At 37.5% G+C, this 20125-nt stretch overlaps 1 protein-coding gene and 1 non-coding gene across 4 annotated transcripts in view; both read left to right on the forward strand.

Moving 5' to 3' along the window:
- The first annotated feature begins 33 nt into the window (after window positions 1–33).
- Window positions 34–20125, forward strand: part of tbc1d4 (TBC1 domain family, member 4) — a 60667-nt gene continuing 40575 nt past the window's right edge. Inside the window, exon 1 of one of the 3 annotated variants that reach the window (XM_088644459.1) lies at window positions 34–1184. In XM_088644459.1, coding sequence (XP_088500585.1) covers window positions 780–1184 — 405 coding nt within the window. In that variant the 5' untranslated portion in view covers window positions 34–779. The remainder of the gene's footprint in view (window positions 1185–20125) is intronic. The other 2 variants (XM_088644461.1, XM_088644462.1) reach the window with 2 other exon arrangements.
- On the forward strand, window positions 14561–14690 carry LOC148675636 (U6atac minor spliceosomal RNA). The gene has a single exon (XR_015931095.1). It is a non-coding gene; the product is annotated as a U6atac minor spliceosomal RNA (small nuclear RNA).

Genomic DNA, 20125 nt, shown 5'->3' on the forward strand with positions numbered 1-20125 from the left:
GCGCCTTTTTCCTTGCACGGTGAAGTAGAAGGAAGCCTCCTTAGTCGTGTCAAGTACAGCCACTCCTCTCGGAGCTACAGGCAGGCAAGACCAGTCCCCCCGCTGATATTACAGCAAGCAGTGGCAAACATAAACAGTGCGGAGGGCATGCTCGTTGGGGAGTGGAAGCAGCTCCAAGAGATCCAGAACTGAGCGCAGTCCAGCATTGCAGATCATGGGTTAAATACATCCGTGCGCGTCTATACACACGAAAACAAGTTTTCACATTCTCTCGCTATCTATTTTTCCCCCGTCTCGTTTTCCGTGTTGCCAGCTGGAAAGGACGCCACGTTTAAGCTCGACGTGCTCATGCTCTTAAGGTAGGGGACTGAGTTGTGTTTCCCGTGCGTTAAAAAAAAAAAGATTTGCCTTCGGACGGAAATCATCAGCGAAAAACCGAATCGAAGCATAGAGCGGAACAGCAGGAAAATCTCCAACCTGAAGAACTGGATGTTTTATGCATTTTGCTCTTTGTGCAGAAGTGCACATGTATGATGCAAGCGCGTCCTCAGTAATAACTTTTTTATCCTAAAGGAAAAGTTTACAGTGAATGTATACTGAGTTTATTTCCCAGATCAACATTTGCAATAATTTACAGACTTTACAAATCTACAAGCGATTGCATTCTTCAGAACGATAGCTCGTAGCTTCCCTACCGAAACCCAATATTAGCGATACACAGACTGGCTTTTAAAGACCTTTTGTTTTGGTTTCTCGTGGTGGTCTTGAATTAAACGGAGATGGAAGTTACGGACAGTCAGGATGACAAAACGAATAACCCGTCGAAGCCCGAGAAGAGGTTTGCGCTCTGGTACATGGGCTGGTCGCCTCTGGACAGGCGGACCACGCTGCCCATGCTGCCCTGGCTGGTGGCGGAGATCCGCAGGAGACGTGAGAGGAGCGAAGCAGGTTCGGCCCAGGCCAGGGAGGTGCAGATTATTCTGATCCCACCGCTCATACGCTGCGTTCCTGCGAGCAACAGCAGCTCGTCCGTCTTCATCTTCGAGCACAAAGCACAGCATATATCCAGATTCATTCACAACAGCCATGACATCACCTATTTTGCCTACCTTATCAGGACTCAGCCTGACAACCCTGAATCCGAGATGGCGTGCCATGTTTTCAAGGCATCAGACCCAAACCAGGTTAGTGCGTTTCAGGCTCGTGTGGCCTTTGGTCATCGATATGGAAGTGTGCACGTGCGGTCCGTGCAAGAGGCTACACGATCAGAATTTTTTACAAGGTTAGCAAGCAGACAGCCCTTCCTTTCAGCTGCTAAGGGTTACGATGAGGCACGTTTTGACGCGCGAAAGTCCTCAGTTTAGTAGTAACTCTCGTCTGAACCGGACTGTTGTGGAATGTCCATGTGCACTGGTGCTGCGCCGATTCGCAAGAGAGGCTCACTGCACAGTGAGCGACATGTTTACTGCATTTCCTGAGGATCTGTTATTGCACGGGCGATTGTAACTGCCATGATCTCACTGAATCAAGACGCTTTATGAGCACAGTTGACTGGGTGTTCTAGGCTTCACGGGGTGAGCTGCTTAGTGAGCGCTAGTGTGACATGAAAGCAGTTTCTGTTGCTCATGAATAGGATGCTTTCACAGTTCATATATATATATATGTGCTCTCTACTCTGAGCTAAACCTGTATGAAAAGCGTAGACCTTGGAACATTGCTGATTAACTAAATTATCAGCAACGTTATTTAAAAATAACCTTATCGTTTTAGAAACTGTCATTTCGATCCCCTCGATCCTAGAAATTCGAGAAAGTCGCTGATCAGTTTACTTTATTACAATTGAGCTAAGGTAATGGTTAATTTGTTACAGGCTGAAATCGCCGGGCTCTTACTGGAACCCTACCCTCAAAGTAAAAAAAGGGGGTACATGTAACATCTGCCTGAATCATTACTGATTGTTTTCATTACATCAGATTTTTTAAAACTGTATTGCGTCGAGAACGAAATGGATTGACACATGACTGTTTAAGTAGGACTAACTCATCAGCCCTTGGCATACTCAGATTTGTGAAAACAACTTCCTAAGAGAAGCTGCGTTATTCTGTTGCGTTGATGACGTTAAACTGTCGTCTGTTGATGCATATTTATTAGCAATTTTTTTATTCTAGATTAAAAACTTTCGTCATCTAACCCCTTTAACATAAAATTGTTTGTAAGCTTAATTTCTGTGCAATTATTAATTTGTATTTTCTTGCTAGTTTTCTGCCTCCTTAAAGTCTTCCGTTATGTACAGCGCTTGGAGCTGCCCAGAGTATGTAAAGCAGTATGCGACTTAATCCTGAATATGTTTGTTTTTATGTACAAGATAAAAGCTGTAATCTTTGATTCAGTATATATTTGTAAATATGTATTATTTAGGAAAAAAAACATAGTGTGGCAACATTGAGTCTGACTACCACATGAAGAGGTTTGCCTCAACTCCCTGTTCGCTGTAGGTCATAGATGGGTGTGGACTGCGTTCTGTGCAGTGTATATAAACCGAGGTAACGCAAGTATTACAATCCCAGATATGTAAACTCTCTCGGGCACTTTGTCTTGTAGTTATTCTTTTTGTAATTACCTCTTGTATATGACAAATAACATTCCTTTATTTTCAGCCCTGGACAGTTGTATAATATAGATCATTCAAAAGCCCAGTAGTAACTATAAAACGTGTGTTCATGCCAAGCAGATTTTTAAAATATGGTCTTGACTCTTATGCTCTCTCTGTAAGGTGCAGTTCTATTAATAGTACCGATTTCCTTTCCAAGGTAGTAAACTGCTAAAGATGTGAAGAAGTATTGTCCTTTTAGCCATTCTAAATGTCTAACACTTTTAATCTCTGGCTTTTGTACCTTTTTAATTACACTTCTTCAAAATTATTTCCAGAGCTGTAGGAACATGATCTCTGGTTTTAATTAAAGTGCTGTAGTTGCTTCCAATAAATGATACAAGTACTTTTTCTTTCTTCAATGGAAAATATCAAACTATCATTGTGAGATTGTAGAGCAAACTATTAATGGAAACGTGAAAGTAATAAGAACATAAAATGCATAACATAAATGAATAACAAATATTTAGAAAGTATCTCTTTTGCTAGATACATTTGGATTCATGCTTCAGACTTTAATGCATTTTGATTAAATACTTCTGGTTAGAAACCCCAAACTCTGTAATAAGTCTTGATAATATCAGTAGCTGGCGATGACCAGGATTTCCCATGATGCACTGCACAGGTGCCTGAAGCTGCACTGAGTTGTCTGTCATCTTATGGTGTCATTAGTGAGAGGCGCATTGCTCTTTTGCTGGCAGTTGCCCTGCTGTAGGCACAGTGTGATCTGTAGTGTTGGAAATGGTGGATGTGATGGGGGATGATTTGTGGGAGTGACTTTATAGTTCTCATTTGTTTTTAGAGATGGTGACTCCCTCCTAAACGTGTGGGCCTGAGACAGGCTTGATTGCATCTCCCCTGAAGGGGTGGGGAATGGGCTGTTCTAGCTCAGCAGACATGCTAGATGCATGTTTTCTAAAGCATCTGCCTTATTGCTGAACCTCCTCTGTTTGGCTCCTGCCTCCGGCAGTGACCCCACCCCTGTCTATGTTGTCCTTGGCGCTGGGGTCCTAGTGCATGATGGGACAGGTGATTGACAATCAGGGATACCAGATTGGGGCAGTATAAAAATAAAATGTCCTCATTCCAAACATAGAATCTTGGAGGGTTCTAGAAATGGTTTGTGAAATATGTTTTTATTGTGTGTTTATCATATAAAATAGTTTTTAGTTACATATTTTATTTTTATTCTGAAATATAGCCTAGTCTCTTCTTTCCGTTCATTGTTGGAATATTTATAGGCTGGCCAAAATAAGCTCAGAGATAGTTCTGTGCTGGCTTAGCCCACAGAGCCATTTCCAAGGCCTTTATTATCGATATAATTATCACAGTACATTCAGTGAATTATCATTTTTAAAAAGTACGTTTTCGTTTATGGTTAGTTAATTGCTGCTTTCATATAACTTAAATTAAGACTGAACAAGTCATTTTCTTAGAAAAACCTTCATTAAAAATAATTTGCTGGAAAGTTGCTTCACGCCTTTCATTGCCATCTAAAAGTTTGTGGATGTTGCAGATATTTTGTGAACAAGGCGTTTTTATTGAAACTCAGACATGTTCAACTCTTCTGCTATTCAGCTTGTTGCAGCTATATGCTGGAACCACATCCAGAACTATTGATTTATATTGCATTTTCCACTTAAGTCAGTGTTCAGGTGTCAGCATAATGGCCAGCACCTCATTCCTCAGATATGGGAGCTCCCACAAAACAACACAGGCTTTTAATATTGACAAAGCTCGGGGAAATATCTTACAAACAGTATCTTACTGGTGTTGTTATGTTTCAATTGTCAGTTTTAAACATTTTATGTTGCATTTTCTTTTTTTTTGTGAAATACTGTTTCCAGTTTGCCAAAAGATTGTATGAAAAAGCTTTCAACCAAAACTTACTTTCACCAGGTTGTTAGTTTGTTTGTAACCTCGCCCTTGTCCATTTTTTTTACTCCTTCTTATTTGCTTTAATGGAAATCCTTGTTACCAAATACGAAATATTTTCATTTTCAGAACAGCTGTTTTTTTTCTAACTGCAGACACACTGTTTGAGAAGTACTGTAACTAGGCACCACACACTTTTTGAACTCCTTTAATAAACAAAGAGGCAGAGCTCTCGGGGAGAGCTCTGTATGTTTCCTGTGCCCTTGTTATTCCAAGAAATCAAATGCATGGTCTGCACATATTGCACAGTACTGTCTGGTACGATCTGTGTTCCTTGTGACTCTGACAATGCTATTTGAGTTAGGTGCAGTATGTACTGTATTCAAGGCAATGTGTATGGGCAGGCAAGGGCAAGAGTTTACAGGATTTAGAAATGAGGGGATCTTGTTCATTTATTGCTGGTGATAATCTTTCTAGTCCATTTTGCTGATTATAGAGAATGTGTATATGTAGTTCAGGTGGGTAGCTGCGTCAGCATGTGTAGGCTGCAAAGGAACAAGTAACAGGTTTATTCCATGCTGAAATGAGAAGAAAGAAAGCACAACGTTTCAGCTGTTGTTTGAGTATCGTATATGTATTGTTATTCAGAGGATAAAGAAAAGGCAGATACTTCCATTTGTTCTATTTTGTCTTTCTATTGTTATCATCATCTTGTGCCCGCATTAATTCCATCGGCTTTACCATACTTTCACAATAACCTTTACGTAGTTTAGGTAGGGAGCTGCGTCAGCATGCCTAGGTTGCAAAGGAACAGGTAGCGGGTTTATTCCAAAGCTGAAAAGAAAAGAAAGGTGTGACACCAGAAGAAGGCTTCACAGTGGAAACGTTGTTTCCTTCATTACCTTTCCAGCATAGAATAAACCTGCTACCTGTTCCTTTGCAACCTTTAAGTAGAATCTTTACTAAAATGCAAAGTTTGTAGCATTAGGCCTGTGCCTAAAAATGGACAGTGATGGAACTCAAGTGGGTCTTTTTACAGGGGATTACAATGTAGTTAATGTCATTAAAACATGAAAGACAAACAAGTAAAATTCTGAAGCATGGTTAATATATATTATCAGAAGCATTGTATCTTTGTTCTAAATAATATTTGATTTTCTCTAGCTCTACAGTCTCACTGCTCTTGGGACACAGGTTCAGTTCTGCTGGACGTAGGTGCACATGTGTGGAGCTTGCATGTTCTCTCTAAATTTGCATGTTTTCTTCAGGTACTGTATTTCAGTTTCTTCCCACCTTCAAGTAATTGGTGTCTCTAAATTGTACCTGTGTACTTGAGTTTGTGTGTGTTCCCTGCAATCAATTGGCCTTCTAGGATGTAGCTCTTCTTTGTGCCCTGTGCTTGATGGATAGACTCCAGGTGACTGTGAATCTTGCCAGGAATAAGCAGCTTTCTTTTAGTGGGTGATTTTATTTCAGGTGATATTTCGCCTACCCACTCATATACATGTTAAGATTGTTCTGTAGGTGCATCACTTACTAAATTTGTAAGACTAAATGCCATTAATGCCACTTTCTTAAATAAGCTTTCTATGCATCAATCAACTCTGAACTTCAATAATTTAGGCAGTCTCCTATAGTAGAGGAGACTGAAGACCTAATGTATTTTAACATATGTTTGATTCACTTAAGATGAAGTGTTGCTTTAACTCTTTGATTCCAGTGATGTTTAAAATGTTGTCACAAGTTGATTTTTACCATTTCAATATAAAACTAACGAACTGCAGAATTTATTCCTATATAGTCCTTTGGTTCTTCTCACTTGAACACTGTTCAAGTGTTCAAGTGAGGTCTGTTTTAAATCATTTTTACCCACCTATGAACTGTAAATAAATGCCCCTTATCTCAACTGTGGGTGTCGACTGAGTAGATAACAAGAGGCGTGATATCGGTCTCTCAGCTTAGCTGTTTGACAAGGTCCCATGGCCACAGTGTGTGTACTCTGGCACTGATATTATTTTAATACCACTAATGTGAAAACTGGTGTGATTATGATCATTTCATCTCCCTTTTTCATTAGTAAGAGAACAGGCAAGGTTAGTGTATATCTCTTATGTCCATTTTATGAAACGTAATAAAAAATAATTTTCTAAGAAATGTTTGTAGTTTATGATTGTGGCACAACAGACACAATGCAAGTAAACACCCTGCAGGGCAGACAGACACACTTACACCAGGGCCTGTATCTGGGGTCTTTTACTTTGGGTTTGAAGTTCAATTCTCTGTGTAATTTTCTTTTTTTAAGTTATAGTTCAAAGATTGTAGATTGTTTCTGTTGTTTAAAAACTTTCAAATAAACTATCTCAAACAGGATGTTGTTGTGATGATGTAGCTGTTATTGACAGATGTGTGAGTAGTATTGGGCCACCTGGCCCAATAAACCTGGACACACTGAGAGACAACAGGTTTGTAATGTTTCCCAGAAAACAGTTAACCTACCAGAATGTCTTTGGACTGTGGGAGGAAATCAGAGCACCTAGAAGAAAGCCATGCAAACGTAGGGAGAACATTCAAACTCCACACAGACAAGACCCCATGTCCGGATTTGAACCCAGGGCCTCAGCGCTACAAGGCAGCAGTACTAACCACTGTGTCATCATGCCAAGCAAAGTCATTTTAAATAATAGTGTATTTTGGTTTAATTTCCATAATAAAACTCAGTGAAGCCAAGGTACCATCATTTATAACACTGGAAAGAATAAATTACAGTTTAAAACTGTAATTGTACTATAAAGTGTTTTACAGATCAAAATCCTGATATAAGAATCCAGTGAGATCTTTCCTATAGTAAAAATGGATTGATATTTAATTTCCTTTGTGCCGTTTCTACATTTCTGGGATTTGGTATTCAAAAGTATAAAGTATGCACTACAATTCTTTCATAAACATTAAAGCCTCTTAGAAATTTGCTGTACAACTAGAAATTGGGTTATGCACATTAAACTGTTTAATGCACATCCTTTGTCCATTAAGAAATATTTTAAAGGTTAGCTTCTTTTTTTCACAGATGTATTTGGGGTAAAAATAGTAGATGACTTTCTGTTTTTTTATTAATAAGTGCCTATTCCAAAATGTTGCAAAATGAGGTGAGGTGCTGGTCTTAAGTGAGGGGGGTACTTGGGGAGTGAGGGTGGGTTTCTGAATTCAGTTCATTTAAGGAGGAACATAATTTGGGAATGACCTTTTTTTAAACTCATTTCAAAGTGACATTCTGAGGAAGTGATATAGGGTGTGCTCAACACAAAAAGCATCCAATTGTAACACAGTAAAATATAACTTTTAACACTGCATCAAAAATTAATTATAGAGCTGAAATTGATTTGATTTCAAAGCCCCAATTTTAAAAATGATTTAAAGTGAAATGTTAAATAATTTTACCTGTCATGGTTTAGGGCTAAGTGCATATGCTGTCCGTAATGTGGGTGCAATTTGGCTCGACTTCACAGGCATATTTAAATATTAATATAGCTTTGAAACATAAAAGAAAAGGTTGCACAAAAGCAAAATAAAAGCTTGAAGAACAAATAAAAACTATTTATAATTAATGGACAGTGATCACCCTATAAGCTGCCACACATTCTAGTTCTTGTGAAGTTTTCTTACTGCTGATCTTCGAGTAACTTAAAAAGTACAGATCAGTCAATAAATGTGGGGTGTTTCACTGTGGGTTTGAAGTTAAAATGTTCCTTGTAATTTTCTCTTTTTAATTCCTCATATTCAAAACAGTAGGTTGTTTCTGTTGTTTAAAAACATTAATACCAGTGACTGATCATTATGAGTACGCAAAGGTTTGAGAGTGTCTTTCAAATAAGCTACTCTCAAACAGGATTTTGCACTGATGATGTAACCATTGTTGACAGATGTGGGACTAGGCTGCCACCTGGCCGAATAATCCAGGACACTTTGAGACATGACAGGCTTTTAAAATTGCCCTCTAACTAAATTAAGTTATCATGTAACTTGGGCACCTAAAGCATATTCAATAACTTGGCATTGGTGCTTACATACTGTACATTATTTATGCATGTACATTATACACATTGTTTAAAGTAGTTTGTGTTGTATACCTACCTCCATTTTATTTAGTTTCCAAAAAAAATTTCTAATGGTGCACAGTGCCTTTTGAAAGTCTACACTTGATTTATGATTTTAACTGTGTCCATTTATTAAGATTTGCTCAAGAAGAAATAATGAAGATGATACATCCAGTGCCTGACTCCAAATTACATATACAGTAAGAGCCTGAACCTAAGAAATCTGAAACAGCCTAAAAAAAATCTTAAGTGATTTGCAAGGGGAGACTTATTTTAATTCCTGGATTATGTATTAGAATTTGCTCTTTTAAAATGGTATGTTGATAACAGTATTTTAAACTGGCACATTTTCAGAAGTGTAAAATCTCTGATTTGATGTTACTTTATATAGTTCAACATAAAGATCTTATTACCTGAAAAAGCTGAATGTTAAATGTTTGCTTTGTAAACAGAACCAAATCTTGAATACTTAGAGTAATACATAGATTTATCCAAGCCATGCCTGTTTCTGTGGCTTGTCAGTTTTATATTAGATTTGTATACCCTCCTGGTAGGATGTCTCAAATAGGAATTATAACAATAATTAATTAATTATTAATAGTAATAATTATTATTACAAACTTAATATTTAATAGCATTATGACATGTTATTGAACTACATAGTAAAATTTATATATAAACCATATAGTTATGAAAAAAGAATCATTAATGTTTGCACTTGCTGCATCAAGGTTGAGTTCTTTTTCCCTTTCTGTATTTTATCACAAGAACTTTCCTTGATATTCCGATAGAACTCTGGTACTAGTCAGCTGATGCGCTTCACTGCAGAGTGGGTGCATGTAACTGATAGTCTGTTGTTTTGTCAAATTTGGTTTGCTGCTGCTATCTGTGAAAACTGTTGTGCTGTAGACGTTTCTAGGGAAAAGGCTTCCAGGATCTTTGTCTTTAGAACATTACCTAAAGATCCTTAGAAACCACTGGAACTTCTGGCTATAGTTCCTAACTGATAGCATTTTTACTGTTATAATGTTTTATGATTTGTTTGTTCTTATAAAATATTGTTTTTAGCAGGTATTGTTTTTTGTCTGTCAACAATGCACTGGTGCTGACTATAAAGATGCAGTGATATCTGCTAGATCTAGCTACTTCTGATTTCTCATTGAGAATAATCGAAACAACCCAGATACAGATGCAGCTGTCTATAATGTGCAAGGTGTCATTCGGCATACTGCTGTAGACACCGTGGTGTCAGACAGAAGCAAGTCATGGCTTTTTAATTTTTTCCATAATCTGATGCTGGACTGCAGTACCCCTGCAAATTAACCCTTAAAAAATAAAAAAGGCCAGATTGAATTAAAAGTTTTGAGTAGTGATTTGAATGACTTGTCATGAATAGTAAGTTGCATTGTAACCTAAACAAGTCTGCACTATATTTAGATCAAAGGATTTAAATTGTTAATTTGTTTACACCATTAATTACACGAATGTTTTGCAACCAATTATTAAAATGATATTAAAATGTTTTTTGAACAATGCATTCTGTATCTCAACAGCAAATAGCAATATTAACAATTTCAGTTGTTTTGATCAATTTATAGTCGCTCTGTAAAATTAATTTTTTTGAGAATATCTCTCAGTGCCAGAAACATTAAAAACCAAGGTCCAATCCACGCTCCGTTCATGGCATGTACTACAATACCTGTTACAAACATCACTTTTTAAAGTAGTACATAGGCTGTGTTATATTTTTGAAAACACATAAAATGTTATGTTTTCAGAAAATGTGATTATTAGACAAAAAAAACTGATTAAATTAAGCTACCACTCCAAGGTGGTACTTGCGTTGAGTTACTGATCTTCATTGAGCAGTGAAGGGCTGAATTCAGCATGCTGAACAGAGTTAGCTGTAGTATACCGCAGTGTGCTTTCCACTGGCGCACATTTTGAAGAGCAGTTTAGATGGCTACATGTGTACCTGTTGTCGTCAATCGAATGCTAAAGCCTATGCCACACTGCATTACCTTCCTCATCCTAACTATGGAACACTTTAAAGTTTTTTTACAACCAGGATTGACGATATCCAGCTTCACGTTCTCCCCACCACACTTGCCACTACTTCACTCCTCCCTACAAGCCTGTTTTTACTCTTTCTTGTTCCTCTCAACTTGACACTGCATGCCTTAGTAATTAGTGCTGCATGTGAAACTCACCACCTGTCTGCTGGATCCCATTCGTTCTGTTTTATTTCACTCGTGTCTTCCAGCCCTCTGCCCTAAAGTCCTCAGCATAATAAATGAGTTCTTGTGCGTGGAGTGGTACCAATGGCCTTTAAAACAGTTTCAGTTGTGTCTGTGCCTAAAAACTCAAGCACGACTTCTACTATCTCTAACTTGCCATTTTCGAATGTGCTGTTGTAATTAGAGCTGGGCTTTCCTCGATATAATTTTCACTATAAGTTCTATAAATGTTCGATATATATGTTTATGCTTTGCGCATGATATGCACATGCGCACAAAATACTGCGCGAGGGCGGGTGTGTGTTGCAGACTGGGCAGCTAACAGATTTGTTTAATGTTTCTGCTGTTTGGAAAGTGTTTGTTGTGTTCTTAAAATAAAGAGTTGTTTAATTTACCAATTAACTGTCTGGTTTCTTCAACTTTCACTGAGGAGAAAAAATCTGCCTTTAAACTTGAAAGAAATGATGATTTGACATTTATCGCGATAATTACCGATATCGACTGATACGAAAAATGTTATCGTGATAATGTTTTTGGCCATATCGCCCAGCCCTAGTTGTAATACAATTTAACGTTTATCTCATTGCACAGCTGATTCTGATTCTCTATCTATTCTAATTCTCCCAGACCTACTCTCATGTCTTGAGACGGTTTTTACATTTCTGACATTGCTCTTAAATAGTTCAACTCTTATCTTTCCAATCACTGACATTTTCTTTGGGGTTTTTAGTTCTAAAGTTACTGGGTGCCCTACTATGTAGTATTTACATGTTCCCACTTGGTCAGATATTAAAATCACATGGTCTGAATTATCATATTTGATACCGGCTTGACTTTTCACCCTCAAGTGCAGAATGTTAGTCCTGAAAGGCTTTAATTTAATTATTGTCTGTGTTTGCACCATTTTCTAATAAACATGTACAGTATCTTCTGCTATACCTCTAACCACTAATGTTCTTATATGCTATATTTTGTAATGTCCCTTATTTTGCAATTTGCTATCCTTAACATTTTTACATCTACTGTAAAGCACTTTTTTTGTACGTGTAAAACATGCAGTACTGTATCATATAAAGACTAGCCTAGAGTGAGCTACCCCTGTTCTGAAAAGTCAGCTTAGGGCAAAAGTTTTTTCTCTTTTAGACATGAAATAGAAGCAAAATGACCAGGATCAAAACAGCGAAAAAAAAACAAATAAGTGTCAAACAATACCATGAGAGAACATCTATTATCTATAGATTAAGTAGTAGTTAAAATTCTGATTTCTGCTTTGAAAGAATGTGGCATCTGAACACAACCTAGAGTCTGTCATCAAAGATTTATAAAATAACATCAATGCGTTTCAGCAGGTCCTGTTCAGAGAGTAACAAGCTAAGGAATTGTGCAGGCTTGTGGAGAGAAAGATGGTGATGTTTCTGTTAACTGGTTTCCGAGTGTGCTGCACCAACAGAGCAACTGTGGGACTGTGGAATTGCTGCTTTGCTGTTGTACTGGAAAAACTGGCTTGATAGCAGGGACTGTAGGTCACAGTGGCTTTTAGTAACTTTCCACAAAGAACAGAACATTAAAGCTACAAAATCTAAAAAGGAATAAAAAAAACATAAGTAAAGAAGAGCCAATTTCATTTTCATAAGCAAGTTTCTTTAATTTGAATATGTACTTGCTGAATCTCATTTCATTACAGCAATTTAATGTGTGTTTAATCTTTATCTTTAATCTATCTTTTTATATCTTTGAAAATACAAAATCCTGGAAATATGTCTGGCTTTAATGTATAATGTTGCATAATTCTTCTTAATTTAATTCTTGAAGACAGACAGGTAAGTAGTTTGGTAACCTGACAGATTTGTAAAGGACAACTTTGTGTGTGTTAAAAGACTCAGGGCTAAATTACTAAAGGATGTTAAGTAGTAGGTTTTAATGTTTTGTTTAAAAAAATAGTAGTTACTTCCACACAAAGATTTTTGCTTATAAAATTTAAATGTCAATTTAAAGTAGATGTACTTGCTAAAACTACACTTGTTGCTGAATTATCTGATACAAAATTGTGATATTTATACTTCAGTTTGGACAGCTTTAGAATTGTATTCCAGCAATGTTGACACAAAGTATATTTTAACAATGAAAAGAGTTTTCTGGTAAAAATGGGTACTTTAAGAAAATCATTTTTTATAATGTGCAATTCTTTGCATCTATGCTACAGTTCAGGTACCTTTTTAAACTTTTTGGTCCAGTTTCCTTTTGAATAAAACTCCTTTTTTAGCTAATTCAGGCCACATGGATACAGTTTGCCTAGAGGGAAAATAAGACCCTCTGTTATCAAATTGACAGCTTATTGAGTGGCTATTTAAATAGCCTGTTCAACAAGGCAACATTAATTTATGGGTTTTTACTCAACACGATTTTACTTCATTAATCCATCCTTTTATGTTCATCACACTAAATACAGTATGAAATTGAAAAAAATACAGCCTGCTGGTGTTGATGTACAAAAGCAAACATTCATTTGCAACTATGATGTGAAGCAGTGCAACATGTTTCAACCTTGTACACTGACTGCATGGTTATCCTGATTCCCATCCATTTTCAGACTGTAGGGTGTTGGAAGAGAGCTGTTGGCCCTGATCTGACTGATATGGTAGATCTGAGTGCATGAACCTGAGCACTCATCTTCCTAATTTAATCTGTGGTGCTATACCACTTAAAATAGTTAAGGTCAATAAATCATTGTGCTTTTTTCAGTGTTATGTGCCTACATTATTGCAGGTATTGAATAGTGTGAGTAATATAAATATTCCAGATATTTAATTCTTCGCTTCTAGACTTCTTCTTTAAAGTTTAAGATGATCTCCATATCGTAGAGTGATTTGTAGTATTTGGATTAACTCATTGAGCTTTGAATTAAGTTATTGAAGCATGATCAACAATGAGTAAAGTCTTTATTAGACTGTGCTTTTATGTGATATATGAATCCTTTTGTATTATGTTGTCTATAACATACCTTTTGGAACAAAGCATTCAGTACACCCATAGGGCTAGGCTTTTGCCACCTTGTAGCTGAAACATGTTTATTCATTGTACTTGTGACTCAGTGATACCTGCTGTAAGTCTGCAGAAAAATTAACTGTTTAAACAAATTATTGTTATTTTCTATTAAATTTTAATTTGTAGACTTCCAACACTTATTTTAGAGGCTCAATTAGAGCTGGGCGATAATTCGATAATGATAATTATCACGATATAATTTTCCTCGATATAATTTTAACAAACGTTTGAAATGTTCGATATATATGTTTATGCTTTGCGCGTGATATGCGCATGCGCACAAAATACTGCGCAAGTGCGCGTCTTTGTTGCAGTCCGGGCAGCTAACAGATTTGTTTAATGTTTCTGCTGTTTGGCAAGTGTTTGTTGTTTACCAATTAACTGTCTGGTTTCTTCAGCTTTCACCCAGGAGAAAAAATCTGCCTTTAAACTTGAAAGAAATAATGATTTGACATTTATCGTGATAATTATCAATATCGACTGAAATGAACATTTTGTATCGTGATAATGTTTTTGGCCATATCGCCCAGCCCTAGGCTCAATACATCGCTGATTGGAGTGATCAGTGTTCTGCTGATATGTACTTGAGGAGCACAGAGAGCATATCGCCTTTTCAGATGTTAATTTAATGCTGTGTGAAAATCTAAATGAAAGAGCCGTGTGTGTTGTATGAAAGGAGAGAAGGTTAGCACTCCCCTTGACAAGGATGGAAGAGGTCCTAGTGGCCCATGGAGAGGTCCCATGGAGAAAAGCTGGGATATGTGAAAACGAATTCCTAATGCAAGAACTTGTATAGGGCTAATAAAGAAACACTATTATTATTAATTGCTCTCTGAAGTAGACCGGTATATGGAGTGAAAAGTTCTGTTTTTTTTAACTGTTACATAATCCAAAAATGAGCTTATAAGTTAACTTTAACTTGAAGAAACAACATATTGCCTGAGAAATTACAGTTTTCTTCCAGTCCTTCTTATACAGTATGTTTTTATTTGGTGCAGTATACATATACATTTATCACAGTTTTATTTGGTTATTTATGTTTGTAATATAAATTGTCTAGAAATGAAACAACTTGTAGAGTGCTTTTTCTTCGTCTACAAAATTAATTTTACCACTAATTTCATGAAACCTAAAAATATGAGTTCACAGTTAACTGCTTTGGAAATTGTTTGCTGATCTACAGATATCGATCCATAGACTGGACTGGAGTCATGCCCAGATAGGAGCTGCCCAAAGTCATATCACCATTGTTGGTGTAAGGATAGGAAACTTAATAAATTCAATCCTGTAATTGGTTCACCCCTGCATAACATGTTATTGGGTAGAACATTGATCTTTCTGTGATCTGGATGGTTATCAGAAGGATAATTAAAGTGGGTGTTAAAAAAATATTTATTTTTCTTTGATATACAAGCCCCTCTTTTGACCTTGGAAATATTGCAAATGATTCTGGAACATCCCACATCTGGATTGGGTTTCAGTGCCATGTGGTTCTAACCTTGTGCCTTTTGCTTTTGTAATTATTGATCATATTAAGTGACCCGTGAAACATTGAGCAAAATCAGAATTCTGATCTGTGATTAATTGTGCTCTGTAAACACACTCTCTTTCAGACCATAGCTTTGGTTTGTTAATCAGTTTTTCTAAAGGCTTGCAAGTGTCAGGTTTTAACTCACATTTTCCTTTTTCTTTTCAAGCACGCTGCTAGATCCCTTGGATGGGATAGTATTGTCATCGATGCAGAATAATGTAGAATTAGGTATATGTAGAATTTGAGTTCAACAATCATAGCAACCAATTTGCATTACATTTACAAGATAGATAGATAATACTTTATTAATCCCGTAGGGAAATTGATGAGTTGATGAATTGATGAATGCAATAATTATTAAAGAATAATATGTTTTATTTAAATAGTGGTTTTCATCCCAAAGGATTCCAACACATTTTACATACAGGAGGAGGCCAAGATTCAGTAGATCAGATTATACAAACCCAAAGTTAAATTTAACCAGGATACACCCTCTCATGAACAGTGCTATGGGATTTTTAAAGTGAAGTAATTAGGTCATGATGTTATAAGTTGAATGTCCTATCCAAAGGACAGCACCTCCTACACCCGTCCCTGGTCACCATATGGGGGCACTAGTTTGGAAATTCTGGTCAAGAGGGAAAAGTACCACTTACAGGTATACCAGCAACAATTACTGTATATCTTATTAATTCTGCAAATCAAAACTAAATACACAATGAATAGGAGCTATAGTAAGATTTAAAAAAAATAATAGGCTTAGAATTATAAAAATAAACTGTTTTATACAATCACAAGCACTGTCCATCTCTGCACTTTATTGATCAGTGGAAACCTTCTCGTGGATAGACCAAATAAGTTAGATGACCACAGATCTGCAGAGGTAGCGTCAGTATATAGTGATGGGATTTTTAATCAGTACTGGTTCTTGCCTGTCTGGTATTTTAATACTATAGCCTGTTGTACCCAGCCATTATTCTTATTTGTATTGTACGTCTTTTAATCGTATGAGCTCATCAAACCAAATTTCATTCAACTGGTTGTTTTGGCAGCAATGTATTCAACTTATTCCATGGACCTACATCCCCTTTCATAAAGGCTCTTGTTCTTGGTTTTAAATCAACGTTTACTCTTGTGTCCTCTGTTTTCACTGCTGATTCTGAAGAAGTCAACTGGGTTGACTTTAATGCCTCTTGAGGATTTTTAATACTTCAAACAGATGTCTTGTAGTCTTATCTATTCAAAACTAATACAGTTCAATTTTTACATCCTGTCACCTGCCGTTCACCCTGTCTTGAATTTTATTTTAATAATTTTGAGTTTCATTTGTTCTGTCTAAAGTGCTGACTATTCCCCTCGTTTGATGTCATCTACAGTATAAACTAATTGAAGAGGGTTTAGTTTTATTGTATATAGCCAGCTGTATCAACACTTCACAGCTTTTCTTTTTTTGTAATCAACTCTGGGTTGGTCATAATGCTCAGTGGCTATACAGTAATCCTTAATCCCCTGCAACATGCCTATAAGTGTGGTCATTTGTTTTTCTTTATTAGTACGTAAAATATGTAGTATATGTATAAGTATATTTTTTCAACTGTTCAGTGGTTTTACAGAAGCCATTTTTATATACAGTACTTTATTTTATTTTTTTCAAATGTCCAGACTGACAGCAGTGATTAAAAAAACAACTGGAAATAAATCTTTTAGCTCAAGGTTTGTGTGCATCTACTGTAATTGTCTCTGGTGTACTTTTGAAAACTGTTAAGAATTGTGGGCTGTTTTGCAAGCTTGAATCATAAAATGACTGACTGCAACATCCCGAAAAAGTCAGTGCAGTAGTTTTAGCTTAACAAACCTGGTCTGAGTCCAGCGCCAGCATGCCTGCAGCAAGAAAATGTTGGGAGGAGCCATTAACTTAGTACTGTGAGTGTGCACTGTGTGGTGATAATATCCGTTGAGATTGTTCTTCCTTGTAATCCATTATCAATCTAAAATTATAATGTGAGGATGCTACTAATAATTTGTGTATTATTTCATTGTTTTGTGCCACTACGTTCTGGGAGCAGCATGCAAGAACAAAAAGTCTTTATTGTCCTAATGAAGTAATTTATTTTACAGCAGCAGACAATGTAAAGGAAACCCACAAACAAGCAGTTCATGTATACTCATGCACAAAAGGATCATTTGTTAATCGAGGTTATAGCCACAGGTATAAATTAGAACTTAAACCTATTTGTTTTAAATTGGGAAGAATGTATCTGCATTCAGAAGGGAGTAATTGGAATTCACTAAACAAAGGGTGTGAAGGGAAATCTAGGATGGAATATAATAATAAACTTTATTTCATATAGTCTTCTTAAAGGTGGCTTCTCAAAGCGCTTTACAGAACTTCAACAATAACCAAAAAATACACAATATATGCTCAATGAAAATTCACAGTGAGAGGACACAGTAGAAGGGAGAGCTGAACTTGCTAGGGGCAAAGGGGTAAAGAACAGAACCAGTTCAGTAAAGGCTCTTCTAAAGAACAAGGTTTTGAGTCTGGATTTGAAGGAGTTTAGAGAAGCTGACTCTCTGATATCCTTGGGGAGAGAGTGTCAGAGCTTTGGGGTATAGCAGGAGAAGGCCCTTTCACACATAGAATGTGGACAGGCTTGGGGGACAGGCAGGAGACCAGAATTAGCGAAGGTTGTGAGGTGGGGAGTAAGGCAATATTAGCACAGACAGGTGCTGAGGTGCCGAGCCATGCAGAGCCTTATTGGTGAGCATAAGGATTTTGAAGTCCACACGAAACCTGACAGGAAGCCAGTACAAGGACTCCAGGATAGGAGTAATGTCATCACTTGCAGTAGACTTGGTTAGGATTCTGGCTGCCGAAATTTGGACAAACTGGAGTTCGTTCAATGTGGATTTAAAATTTGCAGCAAGTAAGAGCATTACAGTAGTCAATTTGGAAGAAGACAAATGTGTTGATTAGCTTTTCAGCAACAGTTAGTGATAACATAGGATGTAGATGTAGCTACATCAGTGTCAGGTTTGGTATGGATGTAGATTTAAGCATTGTCAACATAGAAGTGATATTAGAGGCCATGTAATCTTAAAAGCTGACCAAGTAGAAATATAAAGATTCTAAAAATTGGGGGCCCCAGTACGGCGCCCTGAGGAACACCAGACTTAACCAGACAAATTTCAAAACTAAATCTGCCAGCGAGGCAGACATGTGGTAAGACTTGAACCATTTAAGAGCAGTGTCAGAAACTCCTAATACAGTCTCAAGATGAGAAAGTAAGATATCATATTAAAGCAGCACTGAGATCAAGAAGAATGAGGATATGCTCTTTATGCAAAACTCATAACTGATAGACCTGGGATAGTGCTGAAAGATCAGCAGCAGTGACTGTTTGTGACACCATTACTCACCAATGACACAAAATACGTTTTACAGGGTAAATCATTTTGACATTCTTATTTCTCAGTTCAGTGATATATCTCCTTCTGAATCACTAGGGATTCACTGTGCTGCAGCTGAGATAAATTACTTGACTCACTGCAGTTTTATTGGCTCACAACCTTTTTACACTATTGCTTAGTTATTCATGGTATTCTTAGTCTAACCTAAAGCCCTACTCTTTTGTTTCTTTTGCAACTGTGTACATAGCAATCTTTGTTAACAGGACCTGGTTGTCATGGTGAAAAAAGAGCAACCCCACACTTAAACTGCTAGTGGTGAACAATTCTATAAACGCTGCAGTTCCTACTGTAAATAAATATACATTATTACAAATGGCTCCTTTTAGTGGGTTTCTGACATTTTATTTACTTTTCTCATTTGTCTTTCTGGGGGAGGGGGAAGTGCAGACATTTTTTGGAGATAACAGCTGCATGGACGTCCCACCGCTCTCTGGTTGTTGAGTTCTGGGCCTGTTAAAGGAATCTGGGAAGTGAGAGATATTGCAAGTTCTGGAAGGTGTCCAGGCTGATAAACAGTCCTTCAGTGTCAGTTGGAATGTTGGGTGTTGGTTTAAGGAGATCTCACTTGTTTTTGCTCCTGATTGCTTCTCTCAGGTCTCCCTGAATATACTGTAAGTATAAGGCTGCTGTTTCATTGGGATCTCGGAGATCCCTGGCAAACTGATCCCAGACCTGCTGAGCCAGTTGTGATCCGTCTTTTGGGAATCCCGATTGTAGTCTTCTAGTGACGTGACCCAAGCTCGAACTTCCAATGTCTACATTATACTCTTAACGAAGCCCTCTTCAGGACCCTATGCAGATGACAGGGGAGTGAGACAAACACGGGGAAAAAGACTGGAAGGGCTGAAAGAAGAACAGGTGGGCATGTCCAAGGTTCGCTGGTGCTCGTGGGGGGCGTGGCCAAGGCTAAAAAGTCTGAAGGGAGTCCGTAAGAAAATCCATGGGAAAGCAAATGTCCATGATCCATCCATGACAGAGACAAGACAGAGTCAAAAGCCGGAGCGGGATCCGGTGAAGGGTCAGAGGAATAAAAAGGGTAACAGGGTCAGGCGCTCCCAGCCCCAGACCCAGAAGGTCAGGATGCTTTTGTGAAGCTTATGCCATCGAGCCCCTCCTGGACTCACTGGTAGGCGGGCTTCTGGGCGTCCATCTTCCAAAGCTGAGCCCAAATTGGTAGGAGCGTCTGGCTTTTGTAGGAAAGGGTCTGGAACTGGAGGCAGGTGCG

This window comes from Lepisosteus platostomus, chromosome 2 (genome assembly GCF_059453375.1).
Source record: "Lepisosteus platostomus isolate fLepPlt1 chromosome 2, fLepPlt1.hap1, whole genome shotgun sequence".
In the NCBI taxonomy this organism is placed as follows: Eukaryota; Metazoa; Chordata; class Actinopteri; order Semionotiformes; family Lepisosteidae; genus Lepisosteus; species Lepisosteus platostomus.